The sequence below is a fragment of the Delphinus delphis genome, chromosome 9 (genome assembly GCF_949987515.2).
Source record: "Delphinus delphis chromosome 9, mDelDel1.2, whole genome shotgun sequence".
NCBI classification, from domain to species: Eukaryota; Metazoa; Chordata; class Mammalia; order Artiodactyla; family Delphinidae; genus Delphinus; species Delphinus delphis.
Window position 1 is genome coordinate 4,654,377 of NC_082691.1, and position 18,507 is coordinate 4,672,883.

Genomic DNA, 18,507 nt, shown 5'->3' on the forward strand with positions numbered 1-18,507 from the left:
TGTCCACACCCAAGAGGCCAGCCCACGGATGAATGAGTTTTCATGAATTCTTGTTCTTAGAAAATCACAGCTGATTAAATGAATAAATCTGTAAAAGGGTCCTATAGGGCTTCCCTGGTGGCACAGTGGTTGAGAGTCCGCCTGCCGATGCAGGGGACACGGGTTCATGCCCCGGTCCGGGAAGATCCCACATGCCGCGGAGTGGCTGGGCCCATGAGCCATGGCCGCTGAGCCTGCGCATCCGGAGCCTGTGCTCCGCAACAGGAGAGGCCCGCGTACCACAAAAAAAAAAAAAAAAAAAAAGTCCTATATCAGTAAAAATGGACCATTTCATTTTAAACACCCATTGTAGGGAGGGTAACAGAACACAAACTTAGCAGAGTAGATCATACATGTATGATTCTCACCCAGTATGTGGGCAGGGAACGTTGTCTGCCATTCCAGTTCCACAGGGATCAGGCCACTGCAGCAGCCCCCATGGTCCACCCTGAGGGGATTCAGGATGGAGAAAAACAAGATACTGGCTCCTAGATAGTAAAGATGTGAATCTAAGGAATAATTTCAATGAGCCCAAACTCTTGCATCTTCCCATACATGGAAAAACACTAAAATCATTAACTTGAGACGTCTGGATTTTGTGATTAGCATTAGTCTGTTGACGTTTGACTACATGTTTTTTTTCCAGCCAAAGCTCCAATATATCCCGGCTTCTCTGGAGCAGCTCCTCAGAGCGAACTGAGAGGCGATCTCCTGGGCTATAGTCCTCAGTAAGATCCCCGAATAAAACGTAACACACAACTTTTAGGTCTTACGTTTTTCTTCAGTCGACCAGAAAAACAAGAGTTTGTCCTAAGATGCTGGAAGATGTTTGATGAAAAAGATGTTTGGTGAAAAACATTTTTTAAATGAAGCTTGTCTTTACTTCGTTTTGGGTTTTGTACCAAAGAATCTTTTTACGCCATTTAAATATTTCATGTCTTTTTTGATCAACAATTTATGTTTCAAGACAAGTAATTCTGCAGGAAAACAACTAGATAAGTGACCCCGCAAGGGTTTTAGAGCCTTCTGTTTCATGGGGGGTGCTTGTGAAGGCTTTATAACCATTTCCAGGTTGCGATGTTACCGATGACTCACAGCTAGAGGCTAAGTATAGCAGGAGTGCTTGCCTGCAATCTGGGCCTGAGTGGCGTTTTCCAAGGCAACTGGGTTAAACCATGTGAAGTGTATTGAAACGTAGACAGAAAGGCCTCTGAAGAGGAAATTATGTAACAACAATTAGAGCAATTGTGCTAATCGTGCTAATGTATGTGGTTCTTTCAGACTAAACAAAACTTTAGCTCCTTGAGAGCTTGAAACAGTGTCTTTATTCAGGCCATTCACTTTCACACTGGACGGGAGGATGAACAATGCGATGGATGAAGGGACGGATAATCTTTACCCAGGATTGGACACCTCAGCCACCTGGGAGCTCCTTCAAAACCTACTGATTGAGCCAGGAGCCTGGCTGCCTGGGGCGGGGGCAGAGTTGGCAGTTAAGAAAGTCCTATATTCCAGAGAACTTCTGCAAATCCCTAGCCTTGACAATGCAGTGAGGCAGGAAAGAGGTAAGTCAATGAGAATTACGGGAACTCAGATTTTGCTGATTTTCTCCTCTCTCTCTTTCTTCCTAAGGTCGCAAGTTTCCAACTGGGTGCAGGAGGAATAACCCCCCTGCCCATGGGCCCCTGGTTCCAGGGGGCACTGGCCAGCAGCATGCCTGGTACCTCTCCAACCCAGCTGGAGGGTCTCAAGGAACACCAGCCTATGGGCCTGGGCCCTGCTGATGGTGGGGTGATGGCGTGGGGACAGCAGGAGGCTGGCAGAACTGCTCCGAGAATGACAGGACATGTCCACAGCCGCAAGTGCCCAGGGAGGGGACATTGCGTTGCTTCCTGGCCACAGGCCTGGGGTCTGTAACCCTGAGCAGGTAGGTTAACCTGTCTGGGATTCAGGGTCCTCATCCCCGAAATGATGACAATAACGGTACCTACGCACGTGTCTATTGAGAGGGGTAAATGACACAATGCACAGCAGAAAGCCTGCAGGCACCCTCACACCACATCCACAGACCAGAGCTGCCGGTCTGTGGCCAGGTTTGGCCAGGCCACTTCTGTGATGTCCCAGCAGGTCAAACTGCTGTGAACGCTTCTGGACGCCATCTTGGCTGCATGCTTCCCTCCCTGCAGACAGCTCCACAGACACGCTCTGAGGAGCAGTGGCCTCAGGCCTGCTGCAGACACAGGATAGGTAACTCTGGCCCTCAAACCCCGGGTCACTGGCCTTGCTTCTTTCTTCCTTTGTTATTACAAGTGTCATATGTGCCTTCGAGTCAGACTTAAAGGCGTGGACCCTGAGGCACAGATGGCCGACACGCTGGCCTGGTCCTGATGCTAAGCCAGACAGAGCAGCACGTGCTCGGCAGGCCTGGGCCTGACTCCCCGAATCCCGTTACCACCCCCTGTGTGATGTGGGATGCAGGCTGGGGCCACTGCCTCGAGGATGAAATGGGTGCTCGCCTTCTCCCAGAGGCCCCGGCTCCAGCCCACCCTCGGCCAAGGCTCCCTTTCTCCTGAAGCAGCTGCGTCTTCTCAGCGGGCCTGACGTCACCCAGCTGCTCACACCTCCTAGAAAACTGCCCCACATCTTCCCCTGAGACCTAGAACTTTCTTCAGCGCCCACAGCGACCTTTCCACAAATATCTGAACCATGCACTGAGGGGTAAAGAACTACACTAGGCCCTGTGTCCCTGGGTTCACATCTGGGTTACCCATGCCACCCATCTGGCCCTGGGTTACCCATGTCACCTAGCTGGTCACACTCCTTAACCTCTCTGTGTCTCACCTTCCTCATGAAAACCAGGGGAAAGAGCAGCCCCTCTTCCGGGCTGTTGGAAGGATGAAGTGGGGTGACACACAGCGGCACTGTAAACGGTGCCTGGTAAGCACCCCACCGCCCGTGCCCTCCCTGAGCCGTTGTCGCAATCCCCGTGCAGCCCCCACCCTCTAGCCTCACCCACAGGCGATACTAGCATCTGAGTGAGTGAGTGAGTGACTTTCTGCCCAGCTCTGCCGCCTCCGCCCAGGTCCGGCGCCCCAGGTCTCGGGGTTCAAAGCCTCGTCACCCGGAGCCGGGGCACCCAGAGTCAAGCCTTCCTTTCCACTCACAGGGCTGGAGGTGAGGTCAACCTGGTCCCTGGGCCAGGTCCATGGTCCCTCTGGCTGACCCAGCCAGTTCCCAGACACTCCCCTTTCCTCTCTGGCTTCTCTGCCATGCTGGCCTCGGTGGAATCTTCTAAGAAGAAGCTCTGTCCATGGGGATGGAGCTCTTCTTCTCAAATCCCTTTGACCGATCCCCCAGTTCTTCAAGATGGAGTCCAGACCCCCGGGCTGGCCCTGCAGACCACACGCTGTGGTCCCAACCCATGGTTCAGGCACCTCAACGCGCCATCCTCTGTTCCCTTCCATCCTCCAGGGTGTGTCCGCCTGCCAGTTAACCCCATGGGGGTGGGAACGGGCCCCTCACTCACTCCTGGCAGCCCCTCCCCTGGCACACGGACCTCATCTTCCACCACCCAGACACACTTGATCCACTTTTCCACCCAGCTCCAAATCTGACCAGCTTTTCCTCATCTCCTGGCTTCAAACAGAGGCCCTCCTACAGTCAGGGCTGCAAGACCTTCCTTTATGTTGGTTTTAGCTGCTCTCCAATGTCTTGGCTTGGCCTGGTCCCCTCCGAGTCCTCTTCCCTGTGCTCAGAGATGTTTATGAAATAATTGTGGGCAGTTTGCTACGTAGACAGGCCAAGATCTGGCCTCGCCGCCAGCATAATGAACAAGGAGGGGTTATCTAAATAAAGCAAGGATGCCGTGATTTCCAGCCGTCAACTGGGATGAGAAATGCTACTCCAAGATGTTCTACTGCTAATGCGAAATGAGAAGACCATTTTTTTTTTCCTGAAGAGCCCCAATTCTGGTGATCACCGTGCTTTCAAAACTAGGAACCTAACTGAGTTCATTTTCACTCCAGTTCACTGGTCATGAACTGCTGCTACTCTTTTACTACTATTTTAAGTGAAGACCTGACACAGGAGCCAGAGCGCGGCTGTCAGAGGGGGTCACAGACAGCTGAGGCCATCACGGTGACTCATTTTCTGGCATGTGCCTAATCATTGGCTCGATGCTCCCAACGCAGTGCCGAACCTATGACAACAATACACCACTCAGAGGCTGCATTCTTCGAAATAAGCTATTGTTTCCACTGCTGTGATACAACCCTGTACTTCACAAACGAGCGTGTTTGAAACTATAGTCATCAGTGGATGTTTTCCCAAGCCTCATTACACCGTTAACACAATGGACCATAATTTCAGGTTCAGGCTTTTACGTTCACTTGCAGGGAGAAGAGATGTAAAAACTTTTTATGCCCTTTTATAGAATCTGGAGACAGGACATGCGGCTGAACGTGGGCTGGAAAGGCCATCATCCCAACCCAACAGGGAGGTCAAGGTGCACATCTGCTTTTGTGTACACAGTGAGGGCCCAGTGGGCTGTGGGAGGTGGTGGTGGGGCAGCCCCCTCACCCCGGGCTGGAGAAGCAGCAGACACAGAGGCCGGTTTGACCTCCCAATTACCACTACTTTCCTGTAGCAAAAAAAGAGAGTCAAGAGGAAGTTTGTCAAAACAACAAATATTGTTGAACACCTATTTATCTCAAGCTAATGAGCTTGGAGTGGCGGTTGACCAAGCTCTGAGATGTTTCCTGTGACAAACATAGACAGACGTATCAGAATTTAGATTGTCTACGGAATCTGACTCTACCGGGGAATGTGTAAATCCTCTGGGTTTTTCCGTTTGAATCAGCCAAGTGTCTTCATTTCCCGACACCTTCCCCAGTGGATCTACAGACTTGCTCAGTATTTTACCTCGTTTCCAAACATATGTTTTGCAGGAAATCATCCTATGGTGTTATCTCGCAGAGAGGAGTCTGCAGAGCAGCTGATCAAACACATGTGAGACATCGCTGACTGTGTTCCACGCTGAACCTAGATTATTTATTTTATATTCTCTTTAATGGGTAAAGGATGTCATGCAATGATGCTGGACACAGCTTAGGTTTGGAGCAAAGACCTCCTCCAAAATCCTTCACTGGACCAACAGTCGGGAGACCCCAATCCGATCACAGGCTGCTCCACCATCTCCACATCAGTCAGGACAAGAGCAAGGATGAAGGGGTGCCCAGGTCCGAGTGGCACCAAGAGGGTGCAGTTGAAGACCTTGTTGTCCCACCTGCCATTCTTTACATCCACACCCTCATCATGGAGGTGACCAGACAGCAGCAAACCACTTGCTCCTCCCTCAAAATCCCCAGCCTGCAACATCAGGACCTCCTGCAGAGCAACAGGTGGTCACTACCACACTTGGACAAAAGAAAAGGGACGTAAGTGAAACCTGGTGCAAAGCTTTTTCTCCCAATGATATATCACTTCTGCACGTAGAAAATAAATGAAAACATGTTTCCATGCCAATGCCTATTCAGCATTATAAAAACACTCCCTACCTAGTCTACATATAATAAATGCTGGAGAGGGCGTGGAAAAAAGGGAACTGTCCTGCACTGTTGGTGGGAATGTAAATTGGTGCAGCCACTATGGAAAACAGTCTGGAGATTCCTTAAAAAATTAAAAATAGAGCTAACATATGATCCAGCAATCCCGCTCCGGGACATGTATTTGGAGAAAACTCTAATTCGAAAAGATACATGCACCTCAGTGTTCATTGCAGCACTATTTACAATAGCCAGGACATGGAAGCAACTTAAATGTCCATCAACAGAGGAATGGATAAAGAAGATGTGGTACATATATACAATGGAATATTACTCAGCCATAAAAAAGAATGAAATAATGCCATTTGCAGCAATGTGGATGGACCTAGAGATTATCATGCTAAGTGAAGTAAGTCAGACAAAGACAAATGTCATGATATCGTTTATATGCGGAAACTAAAAAAAAAAAAAACAAGATGCAAATGAACTTATTTGCAAAACAAAATGAGACCCACAGACACAGAAAACAAACTTAGGGTTACCCTAGGGGAAGTGGTGGGGAGGGTTAAATTAGGAGTATGGGATTAACATACACATACTATTATATATAAAATATGGAAAAAACAAAGACCCACTGGATAGCACAGGGAACTCTACTCAATATTTTATAATAACCTATAAGGGAAAAGAATCTGAAAAAAATATGTATATGTATAACTGAATCACTTTGCTGTACACCTGAAACTAACACAACATTGTAAATCAACTATACTTCGATTAAAAAAAAAAAACACTCCCTACCTATATAACAATGTTATGAGAATGAAGTGTGCACCCCTCCCGCACACGAGTGTATTATTAAAACCAGCCCAGTTTAAAAACAAGTCATCCATTACTTCCCATTAATCTTGCCAGGTAAAGTCTAAATGCTGACATACGAATACCTATCATTTTCAACTCAGAAAATGAGAAGTAAACAGCAAGAAAACATTCCAAACATATAATTTCCCCCTGGGGTTGCCATTCAGATGTCTTGTCTAAAAAGCAATGTTTTCCACTGACCGACAGTGAAAATAAAGAGAGAAAAGACATATTCTTCCAACTCCGGATGTGTCATTTATCAGTTGTAACTGACAGATGGAAAGGATTCCACACAGGTTAAGTAAAGCTTCATAAAGCATGATAAGTTATTTTCGTGAGTGTGACTAAAAACAAGCTTAAAAAGAAGAAGAAAACACACCGGGGAATGATGGGCTGGCACAGACCCTGGGGGGCTACGAGCACCTGTACAGGGACCTTCACGACACTAAGGTGCCCCCAGGTGGGCGCTCAATCAATTCCACCTGATGATGATGGCGACCCTTTCCACCTGTGAGGCCCCTTGGCGCCAGCTGCAGGACACAGCAGCAACAGCGCTGCCCTGAGGACCACCCGGAATATCCTGCCTTCTAGCTCCTCCGTGCCGGGAGGCCAGAGACGGGGGACGTTAACCCCAGGAGCCCCCATCTCTGACGCCCACCCACCTGCAGGAGGTGGGCGGTGAAAGCTGCCAGGCTTACTGTGGCACTCACAGCGTGACCCACGGTCCGGCCAAGGCCGCCCACAGAAAATCACACCCCCAGCCCTGTGAGTCTGAGTCTGCGTAGCTTCTACTTTGAGGGCAGCCCGTCTGTGGGGCAGGGCAGAGCCCTGCGCTTTCCCAAAACCTACGGGCACAAGACGCAGTGAGCTGAGTCAACACCCTGGGCCCAGGGAGGCGCTGAAACGTCTATGAATTCCTAAGCCAGGATCGGCAGAATGTCCTGCTGGGGGAGAAGTCTGCATTCGAGGCGTCACGTTAATTCACAAACACGTTGTCTGTGCTCCACAAGAGCTGGGATCCCACCCCACCTACCTCTCCCAAAACAACACCCCACCCGGGCGACTCGGGGTTGCACATCTGGAGACCTAGCAACACCGCTGCCATCAGGTGGGTAACATCATGGGTCCCACACACAAGCCAGAAGCCACTCGGATGCTGACAAGCGCACCGTGTCTTCAGAAAAATGCCCTTGAGAAACGCAGGTGGTTCGGAAACAGTCCAGGGGCATCACCTGCGTAAACCAGATGGTAGCTTTAGCCAACGGGACTCTGGAAGCTATGTCCCAGGCCTCTACTCTGTGTGGTGGGTGACCTCAGGGTGAGGGGCAGGACACCAGCCTGGAGTCTTCAGCCATGTGACAATCTCACCCATAAGCTGTAGAGAGAATTACATCCACCAACTTTGGAGCACCGATGGGGGTCCAGCCTCCTGGGGCAGGGCTGGTGACGCCTGTCCCGTCAGCTGGAAAACATTAGTATCACGGATGACTAAAAGGCTGAAATGAGGCAGGTCCTCGCGAAAAGCATTTCTGTCTCCTCCTTCGAGAAAAATGTCCAACCCCAAAGGCAGCATTCCAAAAACGTGAAACATGATGGTCAGTGAAAAAAGAATTGATGAATAACAAGGAAATACTTTACACTGAAATCTTTTTCAATTTAAATTCATCTCGTTCCCAAACTAGTTTTCATTACTTTTGTGAATGTGGTAAAATTCCCCCCCTAACCTCGTTCGGGACACACTCTGCATCTGTGGGTCACTGCATGGAAACCAGGCATCGGCACCTGAGAAGTGGTGGGGGAGGGCAGGGGGGTGATGTAGGGCGGGTAGGGCACGAAAGACACTCAGCTTCATGACCCCCAGGAACACCTCTCTTTAAAAGCTTTTTTTTTTTTATTGAAGTATAGTTGATTTTCAATGTTGTGTTCATTTCTGCTGTACAGCAAAGTGACTCAGTTATACATATATATATACACACATTCTTTTTCATATTCTTTTCCATGATGGTTTGTCACAGGATATTGAATGCGGTTCCCTGTGCTCTACAGTAGGACCTTGTTGTTTATCCATCCTATATATAATCGTTTGTATCTGCTCACCTCAACCTCCCAATCCTTCCCTCCCCCACCCCCCTCCCCCTTGGCAACCACCACTTTTTAAATCCACTGACAAGTCTGCAGACCACTCCTCCTGCGTGTGATGCTGTCCAGACACTGTTAACCACTGAGATGTAAGAAGGGGTTTAGACACAGCATCAGAGGGAGAAAGTTTTCAAGCCAACTCCATGGGATAATTATAGGCAGCAAGACAGACGGGCGGGCAGACGGGTGGGGAATTCTGGCAGGAGCTACTCTCAGTGGCAAATGTCTAGATTCTGGCCACAGTGAATCAGTCTCTTTCCAACCTAATGGCTTGTTTATTGAACATTAGTGGATTTTGCTCTTAATTAATAGGGCTCCAGCCAAAACAACGACCACTGTTTGAAGTCTCAGGAATTGGCCATGGGAACACAAGTCTACACTTTTGCTGTATTATCACTCCCACCTGAGCTATTTTTAAATTCAACTCCCTAAACATCAGGTTTGCAAGAACTGCCAGAAGCTGATTTGGGAGCCTGCTACTGTGCCCAGGGCTGGGAGTGCGCTTAAACATCACGTCCCCGCCCCCTGCACACACACGCGCGCGTGCACACGCACTCGCGCTCACAGCCCGTCTTCCCAAGTCTCCTGACTCAGTTTGCTACCTAAGCATTTCATCATTCAAGCCGCTTCCACGTAACCGAAGGGTCAGCACGTCTGGTCCACTCCCTGAGCTGAAGGCCGAATGGAGCACAGATGCTGAGACAAATGCTTTGCAGGGGTTCCTCGTCCTGTCTGCCATCCCTTTCCCAACCCACCCAACTTCCCAGGCGGGAACCCTGATTCTCGTGCTACGGCCACCCCGGGGGCCCAGGCTTGGAAATCCTCCTGCCTCCCCCACCCCCCCCCTTTGCAGGCTGGTGCCCATTCTGAACAAGACACAGTGGGCAGGGCACCCGTAACAGGAACAGAGACATCGTAAAAAGCAAACTGTTGGTGCCCTGATCTGTTCCAAATGAAGCCATGGGGTCAGGGCCAGGCTGGTGCATGGGGCTCTCCTGGAAGGCCCTGGGGGTGGTATCACTGCCATCCAGAGATGCCAGCTGCCCAGCAGGTGCTGCCACAGACCCACAGCCACACTGTGGAGGAAACCCTGCACCACGGCTGCGAGGGATGCTCAGCAAACTAAGGCCACGTTTCCAGCAGAGGCCCAGGAGCCGCCCGGGGCCCCCAGTCTGAAGAAACTGGGGGTCTCCCAGGACCCTGGAGGAGGGGGAGAAGCAGGGACACCTGCCTGGTCTGCCCACTTTCACCTCAGCTCCCCCCACTCCCCACAGAGAGTCAGAGGCTCGAGCACACTAGCAACGATGCCAGGAAGCTCCCTGGTCCCGTCCCCTCTTCCCCCAAGACTGGAAAGGACCAGGTGATGAGGACACAGCCAGCGGACAGCATGCTGGAAACAGGAGCTCCTGGGCGCTGCTGGTGGGAATGCCACACGGCGCAGCTGTTGTGTAAAGCAGGACGACAATTCCCGAAAAGTTAAACACAGAACTGTCTACAGTCCAGCAATCCCACTCCTGGGAGGATATGGGGGAGGGAGTCAAAGCAGAGACGGGTATCTGTAGTCTCACGTCCAGAGGAGCATACTTCACAGCAGCCAGTGGTGGAGGCCAAAGTGACCACTGACAAGTGCTGTGATTACACTTTCAGCCTTAAAAAGGAAGGAAATTCCGACACCTGCTACCACATGGATGAACCTTGAGGACATTCTGCTAGGTTACATAGGTCAGTTACAGAAAGAGAAATACTGTATGAGTCCACCTATATGAGGTCCCTAGAGGAGTCAAATCCACGGAGACAGAAAGTAGGATGGTGGGCGCCAGGAGCTGGGGGAAGGGGGTGGAGAGTGAGTGTTTAATGGATACTGAGTTTCGGTTCAGGCAGAAAAGAATCGTGGAGCTGGAGGTGGTGACGCCTGCACAACAGTGTGAATGGACTTAATGCCACTGAGCTGTACCAATGGTAAATGCTATATCATGTAAATTTTACAACGATGAAAACAAAGACTGGGTCAACAGACATGAGCGAAGGGAAAGGGCACCTTAAAGTAAAGGGCACGTCCCCTTCCTTCCCCCACCTCAGGCTGGGTTGGGGCAGATGGCCCCGGCAGAGCCCCCAGACAGGGAGAAGCAGGTCCCCTGTGACTCGGCATCTTGGCTTAGCCTGTTCGGGCTGCTATGACAGAACCCCACAGGCTGGGTGGCTTCTAAGCAACAGTCATGTACTGCTCGCAGTTCTGGAGGATGGAAGGCCCAAGTCGGGGTGCTGGCGTGGTCCGGGGGGGCCCTATTCCGGGTTGCAGACTCCTCACTGTACCTCCACACGGTGTAAGGGCCAAGGGAGCGCTCAGGGTGTTCTTTATAAGGGCACTAATCCTAATCCCAATTAGGAGGGCCCCACCCCAGAAGCCCACCTCCTAATATCACCACCTTGGAGGTTAGGAATTCAACATGTTCAATTGGGAGGGACACAGACATTCAGACCACAGCAGGACTTCCACAGACTTTCATCTCCTCTCTCAGCCACCATCACTTTGCATCGTCTAATACTGTCACTCTAGTTCCACAAGATCAGACGTCCAACACATCTCAAGTCTGCAGAGGCAGGATGGCACAGCTGGCAAGCCCAGTCGGAGTGGATCGGGCTGAATGGTGTCGTAACAACGGACCTTTCTGTTGTCCTATAGTCCAGCAAAAGCAGGATGAAGCAGCCAGTTTTTAAAAAGTCAGTTTTGACAAAAGAAGGGTCTATAATTTCTGGGAACACTTCTGATCCTATGGTTTTAGATCTCTTGTGAGTCTTGAGCTCATCTTATCCAATACCCTCCACGAATCACGGGGAAGCAGGGCTCATTTACAGAAGTGCAGCTGTGCATCGTGTCCTGTGCCACAAAGTTATGACACAGTTTATCACCAGGTAGCATCCCTGCCCCCCAGGAGCTCGTAAGTCAGATGATCAGAGACAAGTAAATGGAAACCCACATGAGGGTTTCCTACAGGGGAATCACCACTGCCACAGGAGGCGAAGGTCAGGGCTCTCATCCGAGACTGGAGGGGGGGGTCTCGAGGGCCTTCGATGGAGTTCCCAGCTGCAGCTGGGTGAGGGGGCAGCAACCACCTAGGAAAGGAGAAGAAAAGCCCACGGGCCTCGGGGAGAGAGAAAGTCTGAGAAAGCAGGGCACAGTCTGGTTCGGGAGGGATAAGGGGGCAGGGAAAACAGAAGAGACTGGAACTGCATGCCCTCTAGGGCGCCACTGGCCACACCTGGCTGTTGACATTTAAATGAATGAAAATTGAAGAAAGTGAAAAATTCAGCTCCACATTTCAAGTGCTCAGTGGCTCCTGGACTGGACACAGATACAGAGCATCATTAACCCTCACAGAATTTCGTGGGACAGCACCGGGCTGGGAAACAGGAGGAGCCACCCCAGGACAGGCCAGCAGGCTCGGCTCAGAAGGTCAGTTTAATCCTGCACAACTGACACTGGCACCCAAGTCTTCTTATTCCTGAGCCCGTTTCCCTTCCACCAAGCCTGCCTGTCTGCCTTTGATAGGAGAAAGTCAAACAGGATTAATGACCAAGGACAAGGCATTCTAGATTAGGGAGATACCCGTCTGGCCCAGTCAGGGTGCGAGCATGTCCACGTGTGTCCAGGGAGAAAGACAGCCTGCTGCCCTCGTCTGGAGGGAGGGGAGAGTGTCCCTAAGACAACGGTTCCTCGTCTGAGATCTTGGACAACACAGTGAGAAGGAAGGGGGAGAGCAATGAACCAGGACTCCTGGTCTATCTGGCTCAACTCTGGGAATTTGTGTCAGTTTTTTCCAAAAAGGATAAGGACTTCAATGATCTTTCTAAAGCAATCAGTGTCTCTTAAAAAGGTAACATGTGGTTTGGCAGAGGTGGGGACTGAATCTACAACAGGGTTTGTGAGAAAGTGTTTGTGGTCTGAGAACCTGTCTCATCAAATGTACCTCAATAAAATACATCTTAGCCGTTGCTTGAAAAGCTTTTCCTTTAATTTTTAAATAGAAATGATTTTGGCTGTGCAATTTATTCTCATTGAACTTGACCTGTAGAAGACACGGTCCTGGCAAGCAACAGCTCAGCGCCTAGTTAGGGGACAGATGGAAGCCTGTGAAAACCCTCAAGGCTGCAGTGTGCCCCCAGCCGGGGAAGTGAGCGTCCTCATTTCTGAAGCGGGGGACCATCCCTGAGATGGACGGGAGGAAACGCAGATGCTGCCGGAGACCCACCAGAGTACGTAGCAAAATCTACTTTAGAATAAACACCATTAGGTCTTGAAAACAATTACCATCATTAGCTGTGTATAAAAGCAAATGAAACCATATAAAGTATTGATATAAGTCAGAAAAAAGTTGAATACTACGACTGGAAGAGACAGGTAAAAAATAAGGAACTATGGGAACATGAAGGAAAAGTGATAAAAGACGCGGCCATCAACTCAGGGGCTGAAAGCCAGCAAGTGGTCCTGAACAGTGAACACTGCAGGACAAGGTGAAAGTGGAAGCAAAGGTATAAAGTGGTGGGGGGTAGGGGAGAGATTTAAAATTCGCTTAAAAGGAAACCATAAAAGAGTAAAAAGGCAGATTATCACTATGTCAATAACATACATCAAAATTAAATAGCTTAAATCATGAAAAAAATGCAAAGATGAAGATATATAAAAGCCTTCAGTGGATCAGGAAATATCAAATCTATATTCTGTTATAGTAAAAAGCAACTGAAAAAAATGTACAACTAAAATTACCCGAAACGTACAATACACAGACCCCACAATTATATGCGGATGGGGAGAGAATAAAGGGGTGCGGGAAACACAAAATAAATACATGACCTCTCCACTAAATGTTTTTATTTAGTTCAAGTCCAAATCACAACCAACTGCTCCTATGTTTTAAATGTGCACATCCTCAGTCTAAACGTTACTTTGGTGTCAAATATCTCGGCTCACTTTTTAAAACTGATGGTCAATTAAAAATGTAAATTTAATGATAAATTTAATAACAAAGCACAAAAGGCCTAGAAACCTAAACTGCTCCTTGCTGTGCAGACAGCCTAGAATCACTGTTTTCTTAATAATTATGGAAGCATGCTCGGGTGTTCAGAAATTACTTCACTTCCCAGGTCCCAAATTAAAGCGGCCACTGGACCCAGACCTGCATGCACGTGGGGGTGTCACTTGCCTGCACCTACCCAATAATAATCCACTCTGCTGGCGCCAGAAAAGTCAGGCAGGGAGGGAGAGAGGAGGGGCTGCAGGCCGCTGTGCCCAGAGTCAGGAGAACCCAGCACAGTACAAACGTCATTACAGCAAATTTAATCGTATATTAGCTTCACCTTCATTATACAACCACTGAGAAGTACTTACAGTGCTCTGAGATTATTTGCTATTGTAACAGGGAAATGTCCAACTCCTCTTACGTGTCAAGAAAATTTTAAGAAAAACTACAATTACAAAAGAATAAAATTCCTAGGCTTCCTTTCCACTTTATATCAAACAATAACTTTGACATTCTTAAATGAACTGCCAACATAACATCTAAAAAATACAGCTCAAATTAAATGGGAAAAGTTTAATGAAGCCAATAATTAGACACACTGTCATTTTTAAGGATGTAAATACATTTTCTAACACATTGGCCAAAAGCCTAGAAACCTTAAAAAAAAAAGAAAAAGCCTAGAAGCCTAAACCTGTTATTATGGGGCACACCTGTTAATATTCTATTATCTCTGTATGCTCCTGAGAGGTGAGGCAGGAAATGCTGAGTTGGCCACCCAAGTTTACGGTCGGGAGTAGCGGCCTCCTATACTGAACGCTACGTTGGGTGTTGAAAGGACTCAAGACGCTCAAGTTACCCACTTGAATTAATATTTTAAAATTTATTTCTTGGGCTTCCCTGGTGGCGCAGTGGTTGAGAGTCCGCCTGCCGATGCAGGCGACACGGGTTCGTGCCCCGGTCCGGGAGGATCCCACATGCCGCGGAGCGGCTGGGCCCGTGAGCCATGGCCGCTGAGCCTGCGCGTCCGGAGCCTGCGCTCCGCAGCGGGAGAGGCCAAAACAGTGAGAGGCCCGCGTACCGCAAAAATAAATAAATAAATAAATATTTCTTGTTCTAATAACTTGATTAAATAAAGATGAATTTATGCAGAAGGATTACCATCTATGTCTCCAGGAAGCACACGTTTTGATGAGACTGACTAGAAAACTTCACTGATTTTTATATCAGCACACTGCCTGAATGCAGTCAATGGTCCAAGGCACCGGCTGTTTAGACATTTCATGTCACTGGAGACTATTTTATTCCACAGAAATACGTGTTTCCGCCATAGAAAAAAAAAATTAACCAGTATCCTACCAAACTCACCAATGTCCTGTCTCTTATTCATATAGGGTCCAGTGGGACAGTTAACCCCGTGTCCATCACCAACTACTGGGATGGATCTTACACATACTCAAACTAAAAGTAAGCCAATAAACTTTGTCTTAAATGGACTTAAAGATATTTTAGAACCTCATCCAAAGGTAATTTACCTTTCCTTGCATTCTAGAATATTCCATCCATTATTATACCTCAACTGAGCTCTGAAATTCCTAAAACGTCATATCAAGTCTGTTAGTTTTTGCATGTCTTCTTTCCTAAAAGAATACTTTCCCCAGACAGTTTTAAGTTCATCTTAAGTTATGATTTTAATGAAGTTACTAGTAAAAACCTATAACTTCAATCTAACTAAAATGTATACTTGTGTTCTCAACAAAGATAACAAATAACTGCATTAATAATTTAGGCAGACATACGATGGGTGAGTTTACATTCACTAAGTCCTCTGGCCCTTCAGTAATCCTCAAGAAGGGCTGTCATACACCGTATTTTATAATGTGAAATCTCCTTAATTCATTGTCCCCCATCCAGCCCATTACAAGGAAAAGTGCCAGTTTCAGTGGACGACAACAAATTCGTTACATCAGTTATCTGCTATCGTGCAGAGAAGTGATAACTTACCGAAAGTGGGATTGGATAACCAATCATGGCAGTATCAGAGAAAAACAAATTCCCCGGAGTATGTGGCAAGCACTGCCTTATTCTCAGGCAACATAGGAACCAGTCAGAGAGACGAGACTGTAATTTCGGTGAAGAACCAACAGAAGCTGACTACCACCACTAATGTACCAAAGCCAAAATTTTCACATCTGTGTCTTTCCTTTCTGGTTAAGCAACCGATACACCTAAATCATATAAAACATTCAAAAAAACCCGAGACCATTGCTTTCCTCTGATTTTAAGCACGTTGATATTGCTTGACTTCACTAAAATATACTAAAACAAATGACAAATGATACAGTAATTGGGAATAATAGACTTAAAAGCACTACGTCTACATTTCTCGGACAAAGATGTTCAAACAAGCAGATCAGAGGTTCTGGATGTGAGTGTGGGGACAGAACCAAATGCATCAATAATAACAATCTCACTTTTGTTACCATATCCACAGCAAAAGTCCTTAGTCTCCCTGGGGGACTTGGACATGAAGGCCAACCAGAACTCTGCAAAGCACTGTGAACCAGACCCAGGGTGACTGCCCTCTTGCTTACACAGTACCAGCCTGGAAAGAGGGCCCAATTCTTAGGGCTCCCCGTTTCACTTCTACAATCAGATTCCTTTAAAGGATCTCACAGATAGTTTTTGGATACCGTTTCACTGGCCTCTTAAATGTTCTCTGCTTCAAATATATTTCTAAGGTAGTTTTGCCAAAAAACGATTCCGTCTCCTTAAACAGGCTCATTTAAAAAGCTCCAAAGACGGCAGGTTTAGAGGCAATTCTGTTTCACATTTCTCTAAGTCATTTTGCAATGACCCCTGCCATGAAAAAGGATTTCCCATGTGTATTTTCTTTGCAGGAGATTTATTTATTCAAACATAATTACATAACCACTAAGCGCCCTGCAAAAGAAAAAAGTTCTTTTTAACATTCCTTAGCCTCAGGATTATTTGATTTGCTAACCTGGCTCACTTTTTCCTGGCATTAAAGGGAGAGTTAAAAAAAAAAAAAAAGCCAGTTTTTGAAAACCTTTTGCGCACTTGGGCAGCACCGCGGCCTATGGGCACACGCGGGCAGGATGAGTCAGTGGGATACACTGCAAAGAAATGAGATTAGTTGTCCCCAAAGCTGCCTCGCTGGAGACCAGTTGCTAGAGGGGAACGTGGGCCCCTTCGGTAAGCAGGTGCAGGGCCCACCCCAGGCACTCATTCCATTTGCAGGACTCATCACACATTTGCTCCAGGCCCAGTAAGACAGTTCGCAGGTCCTGGGTGCGCCCCGCGGAGAAGCAAGGCAGCCGCAAGCAGAGCGCGCAACGTTGCAGCGCAGCGGCCGCCAGGCCCCGTGGGGTCGTGCAAGGTTCAAATTCCGCCTCAGGATCCGGTTAAAGAGCAGGCTTGTTTTTCTTGTATAAAGGAAGTCACTCTTTCTGCGAGTAAAATGTGAACGTGACATGCAATCCACACACGCGAGGTGTGGGGATGGAAAACAGACCCTGCGAAAGTTTGGGCAGGGGCAAGACCACGCCAGCCGGGAAGGGAGCCCCGACTATACTCCGATGCTGGGGTCCCTGACGCGGGCCCGGCCCGCCCCGCCTGTGCCCTGTGCAGGGGAGCCCCGAAAAGCCTGCCGGGGCGGGGGAGCAGCGGTCAGGAGAACCTCCAGGGCAGTGCCCTCTACACAGCCCTCCTGAGACCGCGGCACCCAGGCGCCTCCGGGGGCCCGGAACCTGTTCCCCTTCCTTTTGGGGGGAAGGTAGAGCGGACGGTGGGGCGGGGTGCCGTGCCGGGTGCGGGGTGACCAGACTGGAACGCGGGCGGGAACCGGGCAAGTCAGCGACAGGGCTGGGGGCCGGGGCCGAGTCTCCACTGCCTTCCAACCCCACCCCCCACCCCCGGAGAGCCCTCGCGGGTGGCAGAGGAAGGCTCGGGGCTCGGTGGGGCTCTGCCCGCGGGGACCCCCCGAAGGGATCGCGCCCACAAACGCACCCACGCGAAAAGCGCCCGGGCCTCGGCCTGACACTGTTACCCGGGCAACGACCCGGGAGCACAAAGTACACAACCCCCTTCCTTCGCGGGGCGCGGGCCCGCGGGCCGGAGAGAGGCGCCCCCGTCCCGAGTGCGCGCCGTGCGGGCGCGGGCGTCCGAGCCGAGCGGAGCCCGGAGCCGCTTACCCGGTCGGGGGCTTGGCCGCCGAGGCGTGCGGCGCGTCCATGAAGCCGGCGGGCGGGGGGCGCGGGCGGCGCTCTGGCCCCGCGAGTCAGGCGCTCGCAGACGCCGCCGCCGCCCTCATTCACTTTTTCCGCGCCGACCCATCGTCCTCCCTCGCGGGCCGGCGGAGGACAGCGGCGAGGCCGGGACGACGGAAGGGGCTGGAACCGACCCGCGCGGGCGGGAGCGCGGGCCGCGCGGGGAGGGGCCGGCGCGGGGCGGGGGCGCCGGGAGTAAGGTGCGCCGCGCCCCCGGGAGCGCCGCCCCCGCCGCCGCCGCCGCGCGCCTTCCGAGCGGCGGACCCGGCCCGCGGCGCGCGTCCGGGACAGGGGCCCGGCGGCACCGGCGCCCGGGGGCGATTCCCGGCCCGCCGCCGCGCCGCCGCCCGCTTGCCCCGGACCTCTGGGCCCCGGGAGCGCGCCGCGCCGCGGCGGGGAGGAGCTGCGGAGGGGGAAGCACCTGGCAGCGGCGGGGCCCGGCGAGGGCGAGGTGGGCGGACCGGTGGGAGGACTGAGGTTGGCGATCGAGGAGTGAGTGAGCGGTGCCAGGCTCGCTGCCCTGGAACCCAACAGAACCTCCATCCGGGCAACGGAGCTCTGGTGCGGTGGGTCTCAAAGTGGGTGCCTGACCTGCAGCATCTGGGAGCCGGCTAGAAATGC

The 18,507-nt window shown here is 50.3% G+C and overlaps 1 protein-coding gene across 1 annotated transcript in view; it reads right to left on the reverse strand.

Moving 5' to 3' along the window:
* COBL (cordon-bleu WH2 repeat protein) overlaps positions 1-18,053 on the reverse strand; it is a 259,545-nt gene extending 241,492 nt beyond the window's left edge. Inside the window, exon 1 of the mRNA XM_060020105.1 lies at positions 17,812-18,053. Coding sequence (XP_059876088.1) covers positions 17,812-17,852 — 41 coding nt within the window. The 5' untranslated portion in view covers positions 17,853-18,053. The remainder of the gene's footprint in view (positions 1-17,811) is intronic.
* Between the last annotated feature and the right edge of the window lie 454 nt (positions 18,054-18,507).